The sequence below is a fragment of the Cyanistes caeruleus genome, unplaced genomic scaffold, assembly GCF_971803275.1.
Source record: "Cyanistes caeruleus unplaced genomic scaffold, bCyaCae1.hap1.1 HAP1_SCAFFOLD_267, whole genome shotgun sequence".
NCBI lineage: Eukaryota > Metazoa > Chordata > Aves > Passeriformes > Paridae > Cyanistes > Cyanistes caeruleus.
Window position 1 is genome coordinate 1 of NW_028256043.1, and position 18601 is coordinate 18601.

Sequence of the window (18601 nt, forward strand, 5' to 3'; positions counted from 1 at the left end):
CAGTACCAGCAGCAGCAGAGGCAGCAGCACCAGTAGCACCATCGTCACCAGCACCAACACCAGCACAAGCAGCACCAGTAGTGCCAGCAGCAGCATCAGCAGCACCAGCAGCAGGACCAGCAGTGCCAGCAGCACCACCACCAGCACCAGCATCACCACCAGCACCACCACCAGCACGAGCAGCAGCAGCACCAGCACCAGAAGCAGGACCAGCAGCAGCACCAGCACCAGCACCACCACCAGCACCAGCATCAGCAGTGCCAGCACCCGCAGCAGTACCAACAGCAGCTCATGGAGCTGACTTTCAGTGCAGCCTCTGCCATGCTTCCCTCCCTGTGCAGCAGTGTCACAGCAGCCTGAGGCACCTGGGCTCCTGCATGTTACGCCAGGAACAGAGCTGGGGACTCCCTCTCCATGTGGAGCTTCCAGATGGAAAAGGCTGCTGTGACCGGGCAGCTCCAAGGGCACAGAAAGGAGGGGCTCGACCCCTTGATCTGTGCCAGTCCCACAGTCCTGGGCAGCAGCCACCGAGCCCTGGGGGAGCAGAGGGCACAGCAAGAGGGACAAAAGCAGTCAAGGTCAGAGACTGGGAAGAGCCAGACCTGGGAGCAGGAACAGATGCTTCATTGAACTCCTGGAGAAAGCTCTTGGCTGGTTCAAAGCCCTGAAAGGTGTGAAGGGCAGAGAAGAGGCCACACCAAACAATGCTCCTGTTTTCACACCTCCCCTCTCTGTGTCCCAGAAGGAATTGGATGAACTGTATTCTTCTCTCTGAGTCGTCTCGTTCAGCGTGAGCAGCTCAGCACCAGGAGCTGAAGGAGCTGAAGCCTCAGGCCACAAGAGCTGAGCAAGAGGGGGCTTTTGGGCCAAAGTAATGCTGCTAAGTAAAGGACCTAGCTGAATGCAGCAGATAGAATCCTGCAATTATAGAATCCATTTTGCTGGAAAAGGGCTCTCAGCTCATCCAGTCCAGCCAGTCACCCAGCAGTTTCAAGCCCAGCACTAAACCTCGTCCCTGAAGTGCCAAGGTCTGAACAACAGGCCCTGAGTGAGGCCTGAACAACAGGCCCTGAGCCAAAGGTGACCTCTGGATGAACCTTCCAACCAGAGGTTATCTGTCTGTCTGCTCATTACTGAAATATGCATGGTCATTAGCACTGTGATAGATGGATCCACTCATCAATGAAACATGGATTGACCTTTCTGTGTTTAGAAGCCAGACAAGGCCATTCAATCTGACATCTGGCCTTGTTTGGGGTGTATGGACAGAGTCAACTCCCTTGGTTCCTCCTTGAGGCCTGGCCAGGCTTTGGTAGGGACGCAAGAGGAGGATGAAACCAGATGTTCCCACAGCAGAAGTGCTGTCAGTTTGTTTATTCAGCACTATCAAAGCTGGGCCCTCTCTCACAGCGGAGGTTGAGCCTCACCTGTGGCTGGAGGCACCTGCAGGATTTCCCAGTGTCCGGGAGTGGCTCTCCAGTCCTTGGCTGTGACAGCATCCCCAGCTGATGGGTGGATCTGGGGATGGCAAAGTCTGAGGGGAACTGGATCTTTGTTAATGCCTGCAGGCAATCTTTGGCAGTGATGATTGGGTGCATTGCTGAGCTGCTCCTTTTGTGATCCTTTGCTGCTTGGAGCTGCAGTAAGTGACACTGATTCCTTCAGGTGGTGTTTGTGCCTTTGGTGCTGACCCTGCCCACTGGTGAAACCAAATTGGCAGAGTCTGGCCAGATCACAACAAAATATCACTTTTTAAATGTAAATGTAAGGAATCTGTCCCATCTGAAATTCCCAGAAGGGAAGCCCTCCCCAGAGTTCACTGGCTCTGGAGTGGGGCTGAGGTGGGAGCACCGTGCGAGCAGTGGGGCAGTCGGTTAAAAGAGGCTGAACCGCAGGATGTCTTAAAATGCATCCAAACATTGCATATGGAAAAAGGAAAAGAACTTGTGGGTTTGGGAAGACAAGGATGGATTTTGTTAACAGCACCAACGAAAGGAACAGTTGTTTTTTGGAATGCTCCCACATGAAGGTACAGAAAAAGGTTTTAGTCTTGAGCTCAGGTTTGTTTGTGCAAGTAACATAATAACAATATCAATAACAACACAATAATATATATTTATATATATAATCAAAACTCAATAATGTGAAATAATGCTGAAAATACCAATTTGTGAGCTTTGGCTGCTCACTGTAACACTAAATACCCTACAAAAAAGAACTGGCAAAGACCCAAATGTCAATGGTAAACTTTGTGAATTGTATACAAGGAATAAAGGAGGAAGGGATAAAACTGGCTATTTTTATAGGGTTTGTTGATACTATGATGCAGAATGCTTTGTCTGTTCCTGTGAAAAGCACAGTGATTAAGACTGCTGGGTTTTTCATGTACCAGACTCTCTACAAGCTGCAGGATTGGTTGAACAGGTGAAGGAGTTGTTAAGAGAGCAGTTGATAAAATGAGGAAATGGGAACCTGTCCTGGTGGAGAACCCATCTCCCAGATGTGTTCCATGCCCTTAACAATGGGCCCACTGGGGAAATGGAAAGCCCTGGGTGTGCAGGGCTGCACCCAATTTGCAAACACAACCATGGACAGTGAGACTTGGACTGCCTGGGAAATGGTTCTGGGTGTGATGGCCCCTGACAGGGCCACCCCAGAGGCTGCAGGGCTGGACCTTCATGCACTGGAATTAATTAGGAAAAAGCCAAAGCAAATGAAAGTTAACAATACAAGAACAGGAATTCAGATTCCTCCAGGACGCTTTGGTTTGGTAACTGCTCACTTGAGCTTGGCCTTGAAAAGTGTTGATGTCATGGGAGGAGGAATTGATACAGATTATCAAGGAGAAATTAAAGAAATTCTGTTAAAAATGAATGAACACGATTGGATTATTCAACCCCATGACAGGTTATCACAAATATTGATATTGCAGTTTAAAAACGATTGTGAAAGAAGGAGATCCACCTCCAATCAGCACTGTTTGTGGAGATAAAAGGTTTGGATGCAGCAGTCCTAATAATTGGTCCAGAGTGTGGGTCCAGAGGCCAAATGGCCCTCCAGAGGCAGCTGAAGGAACAGCTCTGGGGAAAGACAACACTGGTTGAATCCTGAAACCTGAGCATGAAGAATGGGAATATATCCCTGCAGCCAAGTGTTCTCTGCCACAACAAGTCAATATTGTTTTACAGATGCTGCCAGAGCAAATTTCCCTGTTTGGCCCAACGACCCCTTTGGAAAATGCTCTGATCCACGGGGCTCCATGTGAAGGCTGATGTGACACTGAGGGACTTGCACACCAATTCCAGCCAGGAGCTGGGAATTGGGATCCTCTCCCCTTCGGCTGGAGAATTGCCAGGTCCCAGTCCCTGATGGGCACCCAGGCTCCTGGCTGGAATTGGTGTGGAAGTCCCTCAGTGTCACATCAGCCTTCACATGGAGCCCCGTGAATCAGAGCATTTTCCAAAGGGGTCGTTGGGGCAAACAGGGAGATTTGCTCTGGCAGCATCTGTAAAACAATATCCCATAACATCAGCTTGTTCTGGCAGAGAACACTTGGCTGCAGGGACATATTCCCATTATTCCTGCCCAGGTTTCAGGATTCAAACAGTGTTGTCTTTCCCCAGAGCTGTTCCTTCAGCTGCCTCTGGAGGGCCATTTGGCCTCTGGACCCACACTCTGGCTCCATTATTAGGACTGCTGGATCCAAATTCTTGATCTCCATGAACAGAGGTGATTTGAGGTAGATGTCCTTCTTTCACAATTGTTTTTAAAACTGCAATATGAATAACTGTACTACCCTGCCATGGGGTTGAAAAACAAAATCTTGTTCATTATTGTTTAACAGACTTACTTCAATTTCTCCTTGATAATCTGCATCAATTCCTCCTCCCATGACATCAACACTTTGCAAGGCCAAGCTCAAGTGAGCAGTTACCAAACCAAAGCATCCTGGAGGAATCTGAATTCCTATTCTTGTATTGTTAACTTTCATTTGCTTCTGCTTTTTCCTAATTAATTCCAGTGCAGGAAGGTCCAGCCCTGCAGCCTCTGGGGTGGCCCTGTCAGGGGCCATCACACCCAGAACAATTTCCCAGGCAGTCCAAGTCTCACTGTCCATGGTTGTGTTTGCAAATTGGGTGCAGTCCTGCACACCCAGGGGTTTCCATTTCCCCAGTGGGCCCATTGTTAAGGGCATAGAACACATCTGGGAGATGGGTTCTCCACCAGGACAGGTTCCCATCTCCTCATTTTATCAACTGCTCTTTTAACACCTCCTTCACCTGTTCAACCAATCCTGCAGCTTGTAGATAGTCTGGTACATGAAAAACCCAGCAGTCTTAATCAGTGTGTTTTTCACAGGAACAGACAAAGCATTCCACATCACAGCATCACCAAACCCTATAGAAACAGCCAATTTCACCCCTTCCTCCTTTATTCTTTGTATAAAATTTGCAGTTTACCACTGACATTTGGGTCTTAGCCAGTCCTTTTTTGTAGGGTGTTTAGTGTTATAGTGAGCAGCCAAAGCTCACAAATCAGTACTGTCAACATTATTTCACATTATCAATTTTTAATTATGTATATAAATATATATTATTGTGTTATGTTATTATCATCATTATCATCATTATCATTATCATCATTATTATCATTATTATAATCATTATCATCATTGTTCTTGTTGTTGTTGTTTCACTTGCACAAACAAATCTGAGCTCAAGACTATAACCTTCTTCTGTCACTCCACATGGGAGTGTTCCAGAAACAATTGTTCCTTCTGTTGGTGCTTTTTCCTATTTGCTGTTAACAAAATCCATCCTACTCTTCCCAAACCCACAAGTTCTTTTCCTTTTTCCACATGCAATTTTTGGATTCATTTTAAGGCTGATTTACTAAGATATGGATATGATCTGGTATCCAACTGAGACAGACAAAGACTCTTTAACTGTTTCAGGGTTAAAAAGTGTATGTTTATTCGCAGCGATGGGCCGATGTGTCAGGTCACCCCTTAATACACACGGCCCCGAGCCCAGGTGAATACAGGCTTTTTATTTACAGAAGTATTGAATACAAATACATATTCATGACCCAGTTCCCACCAACTTTTCACTTCCTATGCTACTTAGGAAAAAAAGCAATTAAGCATGCGTAGTTTGATCCTTGAAATGGGTCGGTGGTCTTTTTCTGAGGAGGGGTCACAGAAGGGAGGAAGGGATATGGCTCTTCCTCGTTCTGCCCTTTCTACCTTTTCAATGCAAAGTGACAAATGGACCCTTGGCTGGGCTCCTTGTTTCATATCTTCAATGAGTTTCTGATTTGCAACTGTCTTATGTTCTTGAAGTTCTTTACCAGATACTTTATTTCTCACTCTAAGCCCAACTGAACAAGCATAAAGTTGACAATTAGTTATTAGCCAATGATTAACCTCTATTTTAGCAAGGCCTCTCTATCTACCTTTAATTTTAGCAAGGCCCATCTATTTATTTTAATTAGAGTTTGTCACTCTGAAAACTCAGCTTCTGAGTATGCTAACATAGTTTTCTAAGTACTTTCCCAGGACAGTAACTGTAAGCATAGATATGTGTACATTCTTTCTGTTAACGTCTTGTGATGGGCATCTCTCATGGCCAGTGCAGTGAGAAAGTGTTATCCTGACCATCCAATCCCTGGCCATGGTCAGAAGCCTATAAATCCTGGGAGGGAAAATAAACTCTCTCTTCTTTTCACCACACCTCGACCTGTGTCCGTGTGATCTATTCATCTTCAGCGGCAACAGACAGATGGTATTCCATTTTTAATCGTGTGGGACAAACTGCATTACGGTTCAATTCCACCTGTCCAATCTGTACACATAAACCTTTTGATAAAGTCTGGGGCTGCAATTGGATCCAGCCGCTTCCAGTCTCTTTGCTTAGAAGGGATTTGAAAGTCTAGGCATTCTGGAGGGGTTTGAGGCTCCACGGTGGCTGTTGAGTGTCATTTCTCCACTTCATGACTCAGCAGGAGTTTCTCCAATAAAGAAATAAAGCTTTTGCCAGAAGCTCCCACTCTGCCCATGACAGGAAGCCCTGGGAGTGTCTGTAATATCCCGGCTCTTTGGCAGCCTGGGGACTCCTGGGATGTCACCGTGGAGCCTGCATGAGTGCCTGTGACAGAGCGGTGCCTTTGCAACCCAAGGTCCCCTGGGATGTCACCATGGAATTACTGTGACTGTGTCTGACCACACGGCTCTTCAGCATCCCCAGAAAGCCCTGGGAGGTCTCTCTGTAGCCCCTGTCTGTGCCTGTGACATTGCAGCTCTTGAACAGCCTGGAGACTCTGGGAATGGCCCCATGGATCCCCTCTGAGGGTCTGTAACAAATCTGATCCTTGGTAGGCAACCATCACCAGGACCTGTTGCTCTGGTCTCTTTCCATGGCTACCATTACAGTCCCCTGTTACTATGATTTATTTCTATGGCAACCATCACTGTCCCCTGCAACTATGGTCTGTTTCCATGGAAATGACCACTGCCCCCTGTTGCTATGGTCTGTTTCCATGGCAACCATTGCAGCCCCCTGTAGCTATGGTCTGTTTCCATGGCAACCATCACAGTCCCCTGTTGCTATGGTCTCTCCCATGACAGCTCCATGAAGACCCCATGCCTCAGTTGTTGCCGTGGACAACAGCTCAGGCCTGGAGCCAGAGCCCATTGCCATGGCAACCATTTGCAGTCCCATCCCCTGGCTCATGGGATCACAGAGCCACAGAATTGGCTGAGTTGGGAGGGACCCATGGGGATCCTCCAGTCCAACTGCTGGCCCTGCACAGGACACCCCAACAATCCCAGCCTGGGCCTGGCAGCACTGGCCAAGTGCTGCTGGAGCTCAGACAGCCCTGGAGCTGGGAGCCCGCCCTGAGGAGCCTGTTCAGTGCCCCAGCAGCCTCGGGGGAAAAACCTTTTCCTCACATCTAGCTTAAACCTGCCCGGCTCAGCTCCAGCTGCTCCCTCCACTCCTGTCCCTGGGCACCAGAGGGAAGAGGATCCTGCAGCCCCCAGCCAGGGACCCGCTCCCAAGGCTGCTGCCACGGCAACCAGGCCTGGCACCAGCTGGGATGCTCGGTTTCCACAGGCTGAGCTTCAGGAATGGGATTCCCCAATTTCCTGCTCCAGCTAAAACTGCACTGCCACTCGCTTCCATCCCAACTCCTGTGGAAAGCACAAAAGGCAAAGATCCCGGGTTGGGATAAGAACAATTTGCTGGGAACAGCAACGAGATAAGGAACAAACAGGAACAGAAACAATTTTGGTAACAGGAGGGATAAGACAAACTATTTACAGGGAAAACTACAACACCAGCAACTGGCTCTTCCTGGCCACGTATTTTCTCATGTCTGGAAGAGAGAGAGCGAGTCCTTTTCCTGCCCCTGGCAATGATCTGAGATAGGATTGAATCTAATGACAGGGCCATGGTCAGACCCTCACATTCCACAATGCAAAATCATGATATTGCCATGGGCAGGAAGAGGTACAGGTGTGGATCACAGGGAACATGGATCACCAGGTGTCTTCCCAGTGTGGTTCCTCCAAGGGGGGATGAAGCTGGAGCAGTGCACAAAGCTGTTCCTGCAGTTGGGGCATTTGCAGGGCTTCCCTTAGTGGTGCCTCCATTGGGGTTTGGTCAAGTGAGAGCTGTCTGAGAAGCTCTTCCCACACTCAGGACACACGTAGGGCCTCTCCCCTGTGTGGATCATCTGGTGAATGGTCATTTGGGACCTCCAGCTGAAGCTCTTCCCACATTCCCCACACTTGTAGGGCCTCTCCCCAGTGTGGATGTGCCGGTGGGTGATGAGGGTGGATTTGTCCTTGAAGCCCTTCCTTCAGTCGGGGCAGCGGAAGGGCCCCTCCTCTGTGTGAATCCATTGGTGCTGGAGGAGATCTGAGCCACTTTGGAACCTCTTCCCACACTGGGGACACTCGTAGGGCCTCTCCCCAGTGTGGATGCGCTGGTGGATGATGAGATTGGATTTGCAGCTGAAGCCCTTCCCATATTCCCTACACTCATAGGGCCATTCCCCAGTGTGGATCATCTGGTGGCAAATCAGGCTCTTGCTCTGGCTGAAGCTCTTCCCACATTCCAAGCACTCGTAGGGCTTCTCCCCATCCTGAAGCTGCTCATGGACCACCAGCTCAGAGCCCCACCTGTATTTCTGGCTGCCATCCTGTCAGAGGGTGGGTCTTTCCTCCTCAGAGGAAAAGGGGTTTGGAGCCCCTCTTCTTGCAGGATCTCCAGGGCTTTTACTTGCACTCTGGAGCCACTCAAAACAGCCTCGTCTATGAGGTTCTGCCATGGGGATTTGTCCTTTCTGGTCTCCATCCTCAGCTCCTTGTCTGGGGGAGGAAGGACAAGGAGAGGATGGGATTTGCCTCCGTGCCAGAGGGTAGGGGAAGGAGACCCCCCCAGTGCATCCCCGGCAGGACGGCGTCAGCAGCGGGGTTGTCCTGCAGCCGGGGGCCGGGCTGGGTTGGGAGATGGAGCAGGAGAAAGGGGGAAAAGGGCACTGACTTCCTCCTCACCTGCCTGGGTGTCCTGGGGCATCTTCCTCTTCCTCACAGCCTCCTTCTCCATCTGGACAAGGTTTGGGAATGAGAAATTCTGGTTTGTGAGAAAACAAGGAATGAACACATTGAATGAGCCCAACAGGATATTTAGGAATGCCTCAAACCATCAGCAAATGCTGCCCTGCTCTGCGGGCTCAGGGCAGCAGAAGGAGCCCCAGGGCTGCCGACACAGCCGCAGCAGGAAGGGCACGGGGCCTTGCACAGAACCTGGCACGGCCTTCTTGGGACACGTCCTGTCTGGTGACCATCCTAAATCCACACAGGCTGTGACACAGACATGGAACGTGTGGGACAGGGCACAAATGCTGCTCTGAGCCCTGGGGCCCAGCCAGCACTGAAATCAGCAGGTGTGGCAGAGTCCCCACTGAAGCAGACCTGCCACCCCCCGAGCCCTGGCAATGCTGGTGCCCTTCTTCTGCCCCAGAGACCTGTGCCCCTGGGGGGCTTCTGTGCCAGAGGGCAGCCAAAGCCCAAGTGCATTGGGGGCTGGGCTCCTTCCTGCAGGGGCTGATGGCAGGAGCTCCTGGAGCAACTGCTGGCAACTCTGGGCATCTGTCAGATGATGTTGCTCCTTCCTGGAATGAATTTTTTCCATGGAAGGGATTGGCAGTAGCACCAGAACACCATCAATTTCTGAGTTTCCCAGGACAATTCAGTTGTACAGAGATACTGTTATGTTTCCTTCTGCTTTTCTGACTGTCTTTCTTGCATTCTGGGGAAAAAAAAAAGAAGCTTGGTCCTATCAATTCCATCCCATCCCCTCCCATCCCATCCCAGGTGTTTTAAGGTTAAATTTGATTGTCTAGGTTGCACTTGAGTTCCAAGATTGTTTACGTGGTCAAAGGTTTGATTTGAAAGTCAAAAGTTGGATTTGAAACTCGGGGGTTGGATTTTCTGGGCAGCACATGGAAACCATGGAATAACGGCATTTCAGGTGCCGAGGATTTGGAATCCTCCAGCTCCTCTCCCAAATATCCATGGAATAATGTCATTCCAGGCATTGGGAATTTGGAATCCTCCAGCTCCCCTCACAGATTCCTGTGGAATAATGGCATTCCAGGTATCAAGAATTTAAAAATCTTCCAGCTCTCCTTCCCAATTCCCACCAAAAACATAGAATTACAGAATTCTGGGCATCGGGAGTTCCAACTCCTCTATATGCCCTCTGAAATTCCCACCAAATTCCCATGGAATAACAGCATTCCAGGCATCAGGAGTTTTGACTCCTCCACCTCCCCTCTCAAATTCCCATGGAATAGTGGCATTCCAGGTGTCTGGAATTTAGAATTCTCCTGCTTTCCTCCTGAAATTCCTATGGAATAACAGTATTACAAACACTGGGAATTTGGAATCCTTCATTTCCACTCCCAAATTCCCAGGGATTAACAGCATTCCAAGCTTCAGGAATTTTAAGTCTTCCAGCTCCCCTCCCAAATTCCCACCAAATTCTCATGGAATAATGGCATTCGAGGCATTGAGAATTTGGAATCCTCCTGCTCTCCTCCAAAATTTCCGTGGAATAACACATTCCGGGCATAGAGAATTTCAGATCCTCCAGCTTCCCTTCTTAATTCCCATAGAATACCATCATTCCAGGCATCAGGAATTTGAAAAATGGCACAGTTACTGCTACAGAATGGTCATGTACATGACGGCATCGGATACTACAGGTGGAAAGAAAAACTGGGAATGGCTCCAGCGGCTATGGAATCTCTGCCAAGCTCAACATTGTGTCCAGACAGCTCTATAAATCCGGAAAGCACCAAAAAACATGGAAAAATCAAGGCACTCAGTCACACATTGAAAACAGTGTAACTGGGGTTTTTTTGTTTATTTTTTTATATTTTCAAGAGATTTTTCCTTTATTTTAACCTTTTTTCTTCCTTTTTTCCCCTTATCTCTTTATCTCTCCTTATTTTTTTATTTTTCAACCAGGAAAATTCCTGACAACTCAAAGGAATAAAAATTAAAAATCAAAAAAAGCAAAGCAGTTTTCTTCTCCAGAATAATACATGGGAAAATAAGGTCTTTTAAATAGCAAAATAAAGTTGCAAACTTTTAGTCCCCAAAAAGCTACAAAGAAGAAATATTCAGAACAATGACAATGTTTTACTAATACAGTTATGAATATGATTATTTACACTATTATTCTTTTTGTGGGATTTTTTTTTTTCATGCTCTAAAAGGATTGCTCCCGTGAAAAACAATTTTTTACATTTTAATTATTTTTTTCTCTTCTTTTTAAACATCCTCAGGGCTTCATATAATTCTATTTTATAGCAAAAAGACCACTCGCCAAACAAAGCTTTAAAGCAAATAGTCAGGCACTGATACATGGTAAAATGCTGTAGTCAGGCACTGATACATGGTAAAATGCTGATCTTTTTATCTTTTTTTTTTGACCATTTCTTATCAATGTTTTTTCTTCTTCTTTTCACTGCAATTGCATCACAAGTAAGGAGAAAGTAAAAAGGCCACAGTCCATCATCATTTTCATCATTTTACAGAAGTTTTGAAAAACTTTTGGGAATATGGATGGGCAAAATCAGAACTACAAAAACAGGAGGTGACTGCCAGTACCATCAGAAAGGAAAAGTGGGATTTTCTTGGAGAAAAAAATGCAATAACATTGATAAGCACCAAAAAATTTCCCAACTAAAATGAAAAATTTGGGCCCTCCCAGGCCTTGCTAACCTGTTGTGTTGGAATTTCTCCTATTCCACCTCCAAGTTATTCTTTTCTCTCGCACTGTATTAGGAACGGTGAGGAGTACGACACTGACTCCCTTGGCTGCATTGTCCAAGAGAGCAAAGTTTATTATTCTTAATCTTCTTTTATACACATGGTTGAGAAGGTCTGAGAGGTAAAACTCCCATTGCTCATTAAAGGTACACATCACCTTCATTGCTGAAGTGGAACACCAGCCCTTGACTAAACAACACCTGCCAATTGATGTTCTTTACCAAGGACGGCTTGGATTCCTTCTTATGCTTTCCCAGGCCAGAGTGAGAAGCCTGTGTGACTTAGTTTCACACAGGCTCTGTGCTCCCTGCCTGCTTTCAGCATCCATACGCATCCAGTGCATTTGGTTGGAATGTTATCCTTTTTTCCCCTTCTTAAAAATGCTTTTTTTCCCAGTTCCTTTGTGCTTGTTTCCACGACAATTTCCTCATTCCCTGCACTATCCGGTATTTTTCCAGATCCAGATTGTGTCCTGCCCTCCCCCCCTCCCCCCCCGCTCCTCCCACACCCCTGAAATCACACAAAAAAAATCCCCACAAATCTCAGCAGACTGAATCAGCACAACTTGTATCAGCACCATCACCGGAGTGTTCCTAGACAAACAGGCAGATTATTTGGGATGAGCATCCACTATCACCATCAGCAGATCCATGAATTCCTGCAATGTGGAGCTGGAAAAAACTGCTAAAATTGTGATTTTCCCATTCTGGGAGTGTTTTGGAGCCCAGGTTTATTCCCATGGGAAATAAAATCCTTCCTGGTTTGAACCAATCCCTTTGGAAGGCTGCACATGGCTCACCTGGACTGGGAACAACTGGGGAAAAAATGGGAAAATCATGGATTACAAACATGATAGCTCCATCCCTCTGGAATGCTGCAAATGGCTCACCTGGGCTGGGAAAAAGCAGAAAAATCTTGGATCACACACCTGAGGGAGGGGTCTGTTAATCCTGGCTCATCCCACAAACTTCCATTCCTCAATCAGGGAAGGATGGATTAGGGAAATCCCCCGTCCAGGAGCACCTATGGCACCTCCCAAATAAACATTTCCTTCTTTTTCCAGTTCCAGGAACTGAAATCCTGGATTATTTCCCATCAGGAAATGGGGTTCATTAAAGACCAGATTTTATTCCCAGCATTCCGGTCTTAAGAACTCCAGCCATTCTGCTGATTTCTATCCCAGGTGTGATTTAGAGGGTTGGAATCTCCTGGAAAAGTGGATTGATGGATTCTTCCTTGAAATACCAAGGGCTCTGGTCCTGGCACATCCTGCCATTCTCACCCCCCTCAGATAAACCTGCTCCAATTTGGAGCTCTGGGGAAGCACCAGAGCAGCCGGTTGTCAGGAACAAGGCAGATCAAACCTGGAGGCTGCTCATGGAGCTGGAGCAAGATGCACCTGGGAGCCCTCAGCAATCCAGCCAGCACCACACGGGCAGGAGGACACAGACGGTGCTGCCTGGCTGGGACAGGGCTTGTGCCTTCAGCACAACCACCAAAGGCCAAGGGCCTTCTGGCCATTTTCCCTGCACCACTGCACACCTGGGCAGCTTGCTGAGCACAAGCACCCTTTTCCCCGTCTTCCCCTATGCCCTGCAGACCCTGGGCAACAAAAGAACAGTCTTGCAGTCTGTTTCTTAGAACACATCCTATATTTAAACACTACAGAAAACTGAAAACACGAAATGGACAGACTTGAAATAAATGGAAAATGCCTGCTGGTTCAGGCGGCCACAGTAGACAGAGCCTCCCAGATCACGTCTCAGTGGAGCTCCAGCAGCACAGCCAGGCACAGCCCCATGGACGAGGCCGTGACCTCCATGCCCTGTGGAGCTGATCTCTCAGCCTCAGGAACACAGAGATTGGAGCACGGTCTCCTGCCCTGAGAAGGTCCAGGGTTTCACTGGCTAGGCTTCCCTCCTCAAGGCTGATGCCACCTGCCATGGCTTCAAGGGCTGGAAGAGAGAGCAACAGAGCCACGGTCAGATCCCAGACCTGCGGTGACCCAACGAGAGCCCCCTGCCAGGGCCATGCCAGCCCACTCTTGCCACGGCCAGGAGGGAGCAGGGACCAAGGGGATCAGCCCGAAGCTGCTGGCCACGAATGCCCCACGTACCCCTGAAATCTCGGTGTGCTCTGCCCACGCCGCCCCTCATCTACTCAGGGAGCAGAGCCCCCCGCAGCCGGGCCAGGGCTTGCAGCTCCCCCCGACAGCCGCCGCTGTCAGCCCGCTGCCCTCACTCACCTTCGGAGATGAGCTGCAGCTCTGCCTGCTGCCCCCTCAGGAGCCGCCCGGCCATCCCTGGGAACACAGAGCCTGTCAGGGCCCCAGCGGCACAGCTCCCTGCCAGCGGTGCTGCCAGCCCTGGGGCCACACGCCCTCCTGGCCCGGCAGGGCTCAGCCCGGGCCCTTGCCGCATCCTGACTCAGCCCAAGGGCACGGCTGCCAGAGGCCGGCAGCAGCCCCGAGGGCAGCCGGGGCTCCAGGGCGCCGGGCCCGGGTGCCGCTGCCGGGGCAGCAGCCGCGGCTGGGGCCGAGCTGCGGCGGGGCGGGGAGGGAGCCTGGGTTCCTGGCTCACCCATGAACCTGATGGCCGCCGCTCGCAGGGACTCCTGTGGGCTCTGCAGGTACGGCAGGGCCCGGCGCAGGTGCTCGGCCGCTCGGCTCCTGTCCTGTGCCAGCTGCAGAGTGCGGCAGGAGGGAAGGGTTGGCGCGGGCTGTGCCCCTGGGCCAGGCGCTCCCTGCGGCCAGCCCCGGCCTCCCTCCCCAGTTTCGAGGCCCGGCCAGCCCCACACACTGGGCACCAGGGCCAGGGGGCTTCTCCAGCCTGAGGCTGGGGCTTGCAGGCCACCCTTACCAGGATGTCAGCCAACATCCACAGGTTCTCCTGTTCCAGCTTCTGGAGATCTCTTCAGGAACTTGGCTGCACAATGCAGCGTTTCCAGGGAGGCCTGGAGAGCAGCAGAGACCCAAAGTTGGCCCCACAGCCCAGGGCACAGGAGCCACGTCCCTGTGCCAAGGCCTGGAGGAGGCTGCGGCCGGCAAGGCACCAGGGCAGGAGGCAGCCCAGCTCCCTCCCAGAGCAACACCAGCAGCCCACGAATCCTCACCTCTGCCACACGCTGGTTCTCATCATGGCAATGGAAGAACAGGGGCAGGAGGCTCTGGCGCACAGGCATCTCCAAAGGATTTCTTCCCCTTGCCAAAAAATCCACTGTAACTTGGAAAAGCCCTATAGAGAGCAGCTGCACATGGCTATTCTCCTGTAAGAAAGGAAGGAAAAATGATGTTAGCATTGTGTGCTCCAGGCTCAGGTTGGCACAGTCCTGAAAATCTACAGAGTACAAAGTGTCTGGGCAGCACTCAGTGCCCGTGGCTGAGGACACAGAGCCTTACGTGGTCAAAGAGCGGCAGGAGCGCCTCAGCCAGCTGCAGGGCAATGGGGCTGGGTACCACAATGTATTTGTAGGTGAATATGAAGCTGAGTATGATGAGTGACATCCCAATTATGTCTGCATCCTTGTCCTGAAGTAGGTCCATGAGTGTTTCAGTCAGGCTCCACATTTTTTTCGCCTGTGTGGAACACAAGTGTGTGAAATCGCAGCTTGCTGCTGTGGCAGAACCCAGAGTGCAAAGGCCAATCCCGAAGCACTGGGGCAGCTGAAGCAGGAGGCAGGAGAGCTGGGAGCATCTGCCTCAGAGCTCCAAGCCCAGCCAAGCCCAAGTGACTGCATTCCCCAGCTTCAGCCACTGTCGCCTTCTCACCATGGAGGGATGGTCAATGAACTTGAGAAGGGCCCTGAGCGCCAGGTGACGCCTCTCCCTGCACTCGCTCTGCAGGCACCTTGAGGAGACCTGCACAACACTGTCAGTGCATTCACTGGAGTCCAGGTACTCCGGGATCTGAAAGGCACAGGGCAGTGACAGGGAAGCCAGCCGGCAGAAGCCTGGAACCGCACAGGGCCGGGCCCAGGCAGCAGCACAGGGCACGGGCAGCGTCCCAGGCAGCTGGGGCTATGAGAGGGCAGAGAGCTGGCAGGCAGCTCAGGGAGGTAGTGCTGGCCATCAGGCTCACCTCCACAAGGAATGCCAGGGCAGGCAGATCCCAGCGTGGCTCTTGTGTGCTGAGCAGCCAGAGGAAGTGCAATGCAATTCTGGAACACAACCCTAGAGAAGCATGGCGCATCTCCCTGGCAGGGTAAAAATGGGACCAGGACCCTGAGCAAATCTCTGCCAGGGGACTCACTCCCATGGGCCTGGTCTTTCTCCCCAAGGATGTGAGTGGACATGGGCTCCTTGGGAGGCAGCTCCTTGTGGGATATTTCCTCTCCCAGCCTTTTCCCAGTCTGCTTGGCCATCCCTTGCTAACAAGGCCCTCTGGCCCACAAGCACGGGGACGGTATTGGGCCAGGCCCTGGGCCCAGGGCAGAAATGTCAGAGGCAGTGGGGAGAAGGGGGTCTCACCTGGCCAGCAGACCCACAGCATAGTGGTGGGTGTCAGCACACAGCAGTGTGTCCCAGCCACACTTGCGTTCCATTGACAGCACGGCTTCCTCATGGTGCATTTGGCAGAGGAGAGACTTGAGGGTCTGCACTGCAAACCTGTGTGCACAGCAAAGTCCAGGTCATGCTGGGAGCACTGGCTTCTGCCCTTGAGATGTGGCAGGGACAGGAGGACTGGGATGGAGCACCTGTTGGGGCTGGTGGCAAAGCCGTGTTCTTCCTGGCATCTCTTCCAGAAGTTCCAGCCCTCCTCTGGCATCTGTTCTGTGCTGAAGAACACTTGGAGGAGCAGATGCACAAAGAGCTGGGGGAAATACACTGTTAAAGCTTCTGGCCAGCAGGGCACCTGGAGGATCTTCCACATCACCACAGTTGCCTGCAGGGGACAAAGCAGTCTCAGACAGGGCTCAGTGTCCAGGTGTCCGTGTAGCAGGGCCTGAGTGTGGCAGGGAGAGGCCGGGGAAGACGCAGGGAGAGAACCTGGCCTGGTGGCCCTGAAGCTGCCCCTAGGCCAGGTTTCAGCCCAGTGCCTGAGGCAGGGAGATGCAGTGGGGGAAGGAGGGTGCAGAGCTGCTGGAGAGGCAGCCTTGGGGAGAGTGCAGGCCAGTTCCAGAAACTCACAGCCAGGGCAAAGACACCCATGGTCTTCCAATCCGAGGTGCACCTGCTGTGCTCTGGCCAGTCCCCCAGCACATCCAGGAGTATCAGGAGTGCCCTCTGTGCAGTCCTGGGCGAGCACAAGATCCTCTTCCATATGGTCATTGCAGCTCTGCGGGGTCAGAGCTCCATGTCAGGCACAGGGTCTCAGACACATCCCCATGGCCTGGGTAGCAGCAGGGAGCTGAGCTGGCTGCCAGCTCTGCCTCTGCCCGCTGCCCCTCAGCAGCAGCAGCAGCAGCAGCAGCCAGGCAGCCCAGGCCTGTGGGGACAAGCTGCTGAGGGGCAGGGTGGCAGCATGGCAGCAGGCTCAGGGGCTGACATGGCAGGGCTGGGAAAGGGAGCAGCCAGAGGCCCTGGAAGTCTCTGTTGGTGACACACCTGGGCCAGGCTGTATTGGGCAATGGGCTGGGGAGCCGTGAGCCCTCTGGACAGGTGGGCCCCATACCTGTCACACGTTGGGGCCACACGCAGGAGAGTAATGACCACATCATCGGGCTGTGCCTCGGTGAGATCCAGCAGGGTCCTCTGCAGCCTGTGCTCAGCAGATTCATTGGTCATGAGCACCTGGTGGATGCACCTCACAATGGCGGGCACCTGGAGAAGGCGTGGGGAGAGTTGGAAAGCTGTCAGAGGGAGTCAGAAATGTCCCTAGCTTCCCCAGAGAAGTGCTTTCCTTCTCATCACACTGTAATGGCCTCCAAGGCTTAGAGTGAGCAGCAGGCGTGGCTTGGGAGGCCAAGCAATTCCTGGAGGATCAAACCCTGGCCACAGGCTGCTTACTTGCTTTGGACTGGAAAGAGCCTTCTCCAAAATCCATTTCAGTATGGTAGCACTGGTGTCAGTGGTGTAGACATCACAGTTTTCCATGGACGCAATGCCCATGATGCTGGTCTCTTCCTGCCAAATGCACTTGATGAATTTGCAAGTCAGGCAGGAGAAAGAAGGGCAGGAAGAGAGGAATATTGCATGGAGTGCTCCAAGCGCGGTGCTGGGCTGGGCAGTGCCAGCAGGCCCAGCCCAGTTGGGGATGGCTGCGGGTACCTGCGCTGTTCTGGAGATGAGGCCACAGGCGGGGTCCTGCTCTTGAGTCTGGTCCATGGCTGCATCTGGCAAAGAGTGAGCGCGGCCAGAGCTGAGGGTCTGCAGGAGAGGCCAGAGAACACAGCCCAGCCGTGCACTCCCCAGGCAGGGACAGCTCTGGGATGCCCCCGGTTAATGCAGCACAGCCTCTGCCAAGGCACAGCCTTGGCCCTTCTCTGGTCCTGTCCATGGGTGTGTCCCCAGAGGATGGGATGGGATGGGATGGGATGGGATGGGATGGGATGGGATGGGACAGGACCCAGGTGGATGCAGGCCCCAGCCTTGTGGCTCAGCTCTGCCACTCACCCTCCTGCAGCAGCTGGAACTGCTGCACCTCTTTAGTCTGTGCTGGGGAAGCTCCAGGGCCTCCTTCTTCCTCCTCCTCCACCCAGGCCAGTTTGGGTGCTCTCAGGGCTCTCTGCTCCATGCCAGTGATTGGATTTATGGCTACTTGCAGGAGCGATGCCTTGCAACAGCTTCACGTCAGCAAGTGCTGCAGTTGTGGCTGGAAGGCACCTGCAAGACTGAAGTCCTGGCAAGACCACAGGACAAGTCCTGCTCTTGGGTCTCGAGGCCTCCTGCCACAAGGACGGGAGGCTCCTCGTCAAGGACAGAGGTCTGGCCTCGAGGTCACGTGTAGGAATAACACTTCAGAAAAGCTCCGGGTCAGACAGAAACGAGTGTGCTGTGCAGGGGCTCCTCACAGCACCGCTCTGGTGTGTCCTGTCCTGTCGCATGCACCAAGCACTGTGGTGTGGCCGTGTCACCACCAGCTCCTATGTCACCACATGTCACATGGGCCCTTTGACACCCTGTCCTGTGCCATGCCATGGTGACCATGCTGCACCATGTCACAAAGGGCCCTTGCACACACGGCCACCTGCCCTCAGGCCACCCCCAGCCCACCCAAAGTGGCCCAGTTGGAAGGAATCCCTCACTCCAAATGTCTAAGGCCACCTGACAGGATCTTTAAGAACAGCTCAAACCATCAGCAAACGCTGCCCTGCTCTGCA

At 51.7% G+C, this 18601-nt stretch overlaps 1 protein-coding gene across 1 annotated transcript; it reads right to left on the reverse strand.

Moving 5' to 3' along the window:
* Nucleotides 1–12977: 12977 nt before the first annotated feature.
* LOC111944273 (maestro heat-like repeat-containing protein family member 1) lies at nt 12978–18339 on the reverse strand. The gene is made up of 12 exons (XM_086874569.1): nt 17289–18339; nt 16954–17102; nt 16470–16617; nt 16037–16224; nt 15810–15947; nt 15111–15248; nt 14742–14918; nt 14456–14608; nt 14203–14296; nt 13924–14026; nt 13590–13646; nt 12978–13299 (listed from the first exon to the last, which is right to left on the reverse strand). The coding sequence occupies exons 1-7, from the start codon at nt 17604–17606 to the stop codon at nt 14897–14899; spliced, it is 1101 nt and encodes a 366-aa protein (XP_086730695.1). The 5' UTR covers nt 17607–18339; the 3' UTR covers nt 12978–13299; nt 13590–13646; nt 13924–14026; nt 14203–14296; nt 14456–14608; nt 14742–14896.
* Nucleotides 18340–18601: the final 262 nt, after the last annotated feature.

Coding starts and splice junctions, on each gene's coding strand:
- LOC111944273 (XM_086874569.1), bottom strand. CDS start 17,606: ATGGACCAGACTCAAGAGCAGGACCCCGCCTGTGGCCTCATCTCCAGA. Junction 16,225..16,469: donor TGGGTGTCTTTGCCCTGGCT/GTGAGTTTCTGG, acceptor TGTCCCCTGCAG/GCAACTGTGGTGATGTGGAA. Junction 14,919..15,110: donor TCATTGACCATCCCTCCATG/GTGAGAAGGCGA, acceptor TGTTCCACACAG/GCGAAAAAAATGTGGAGCCT.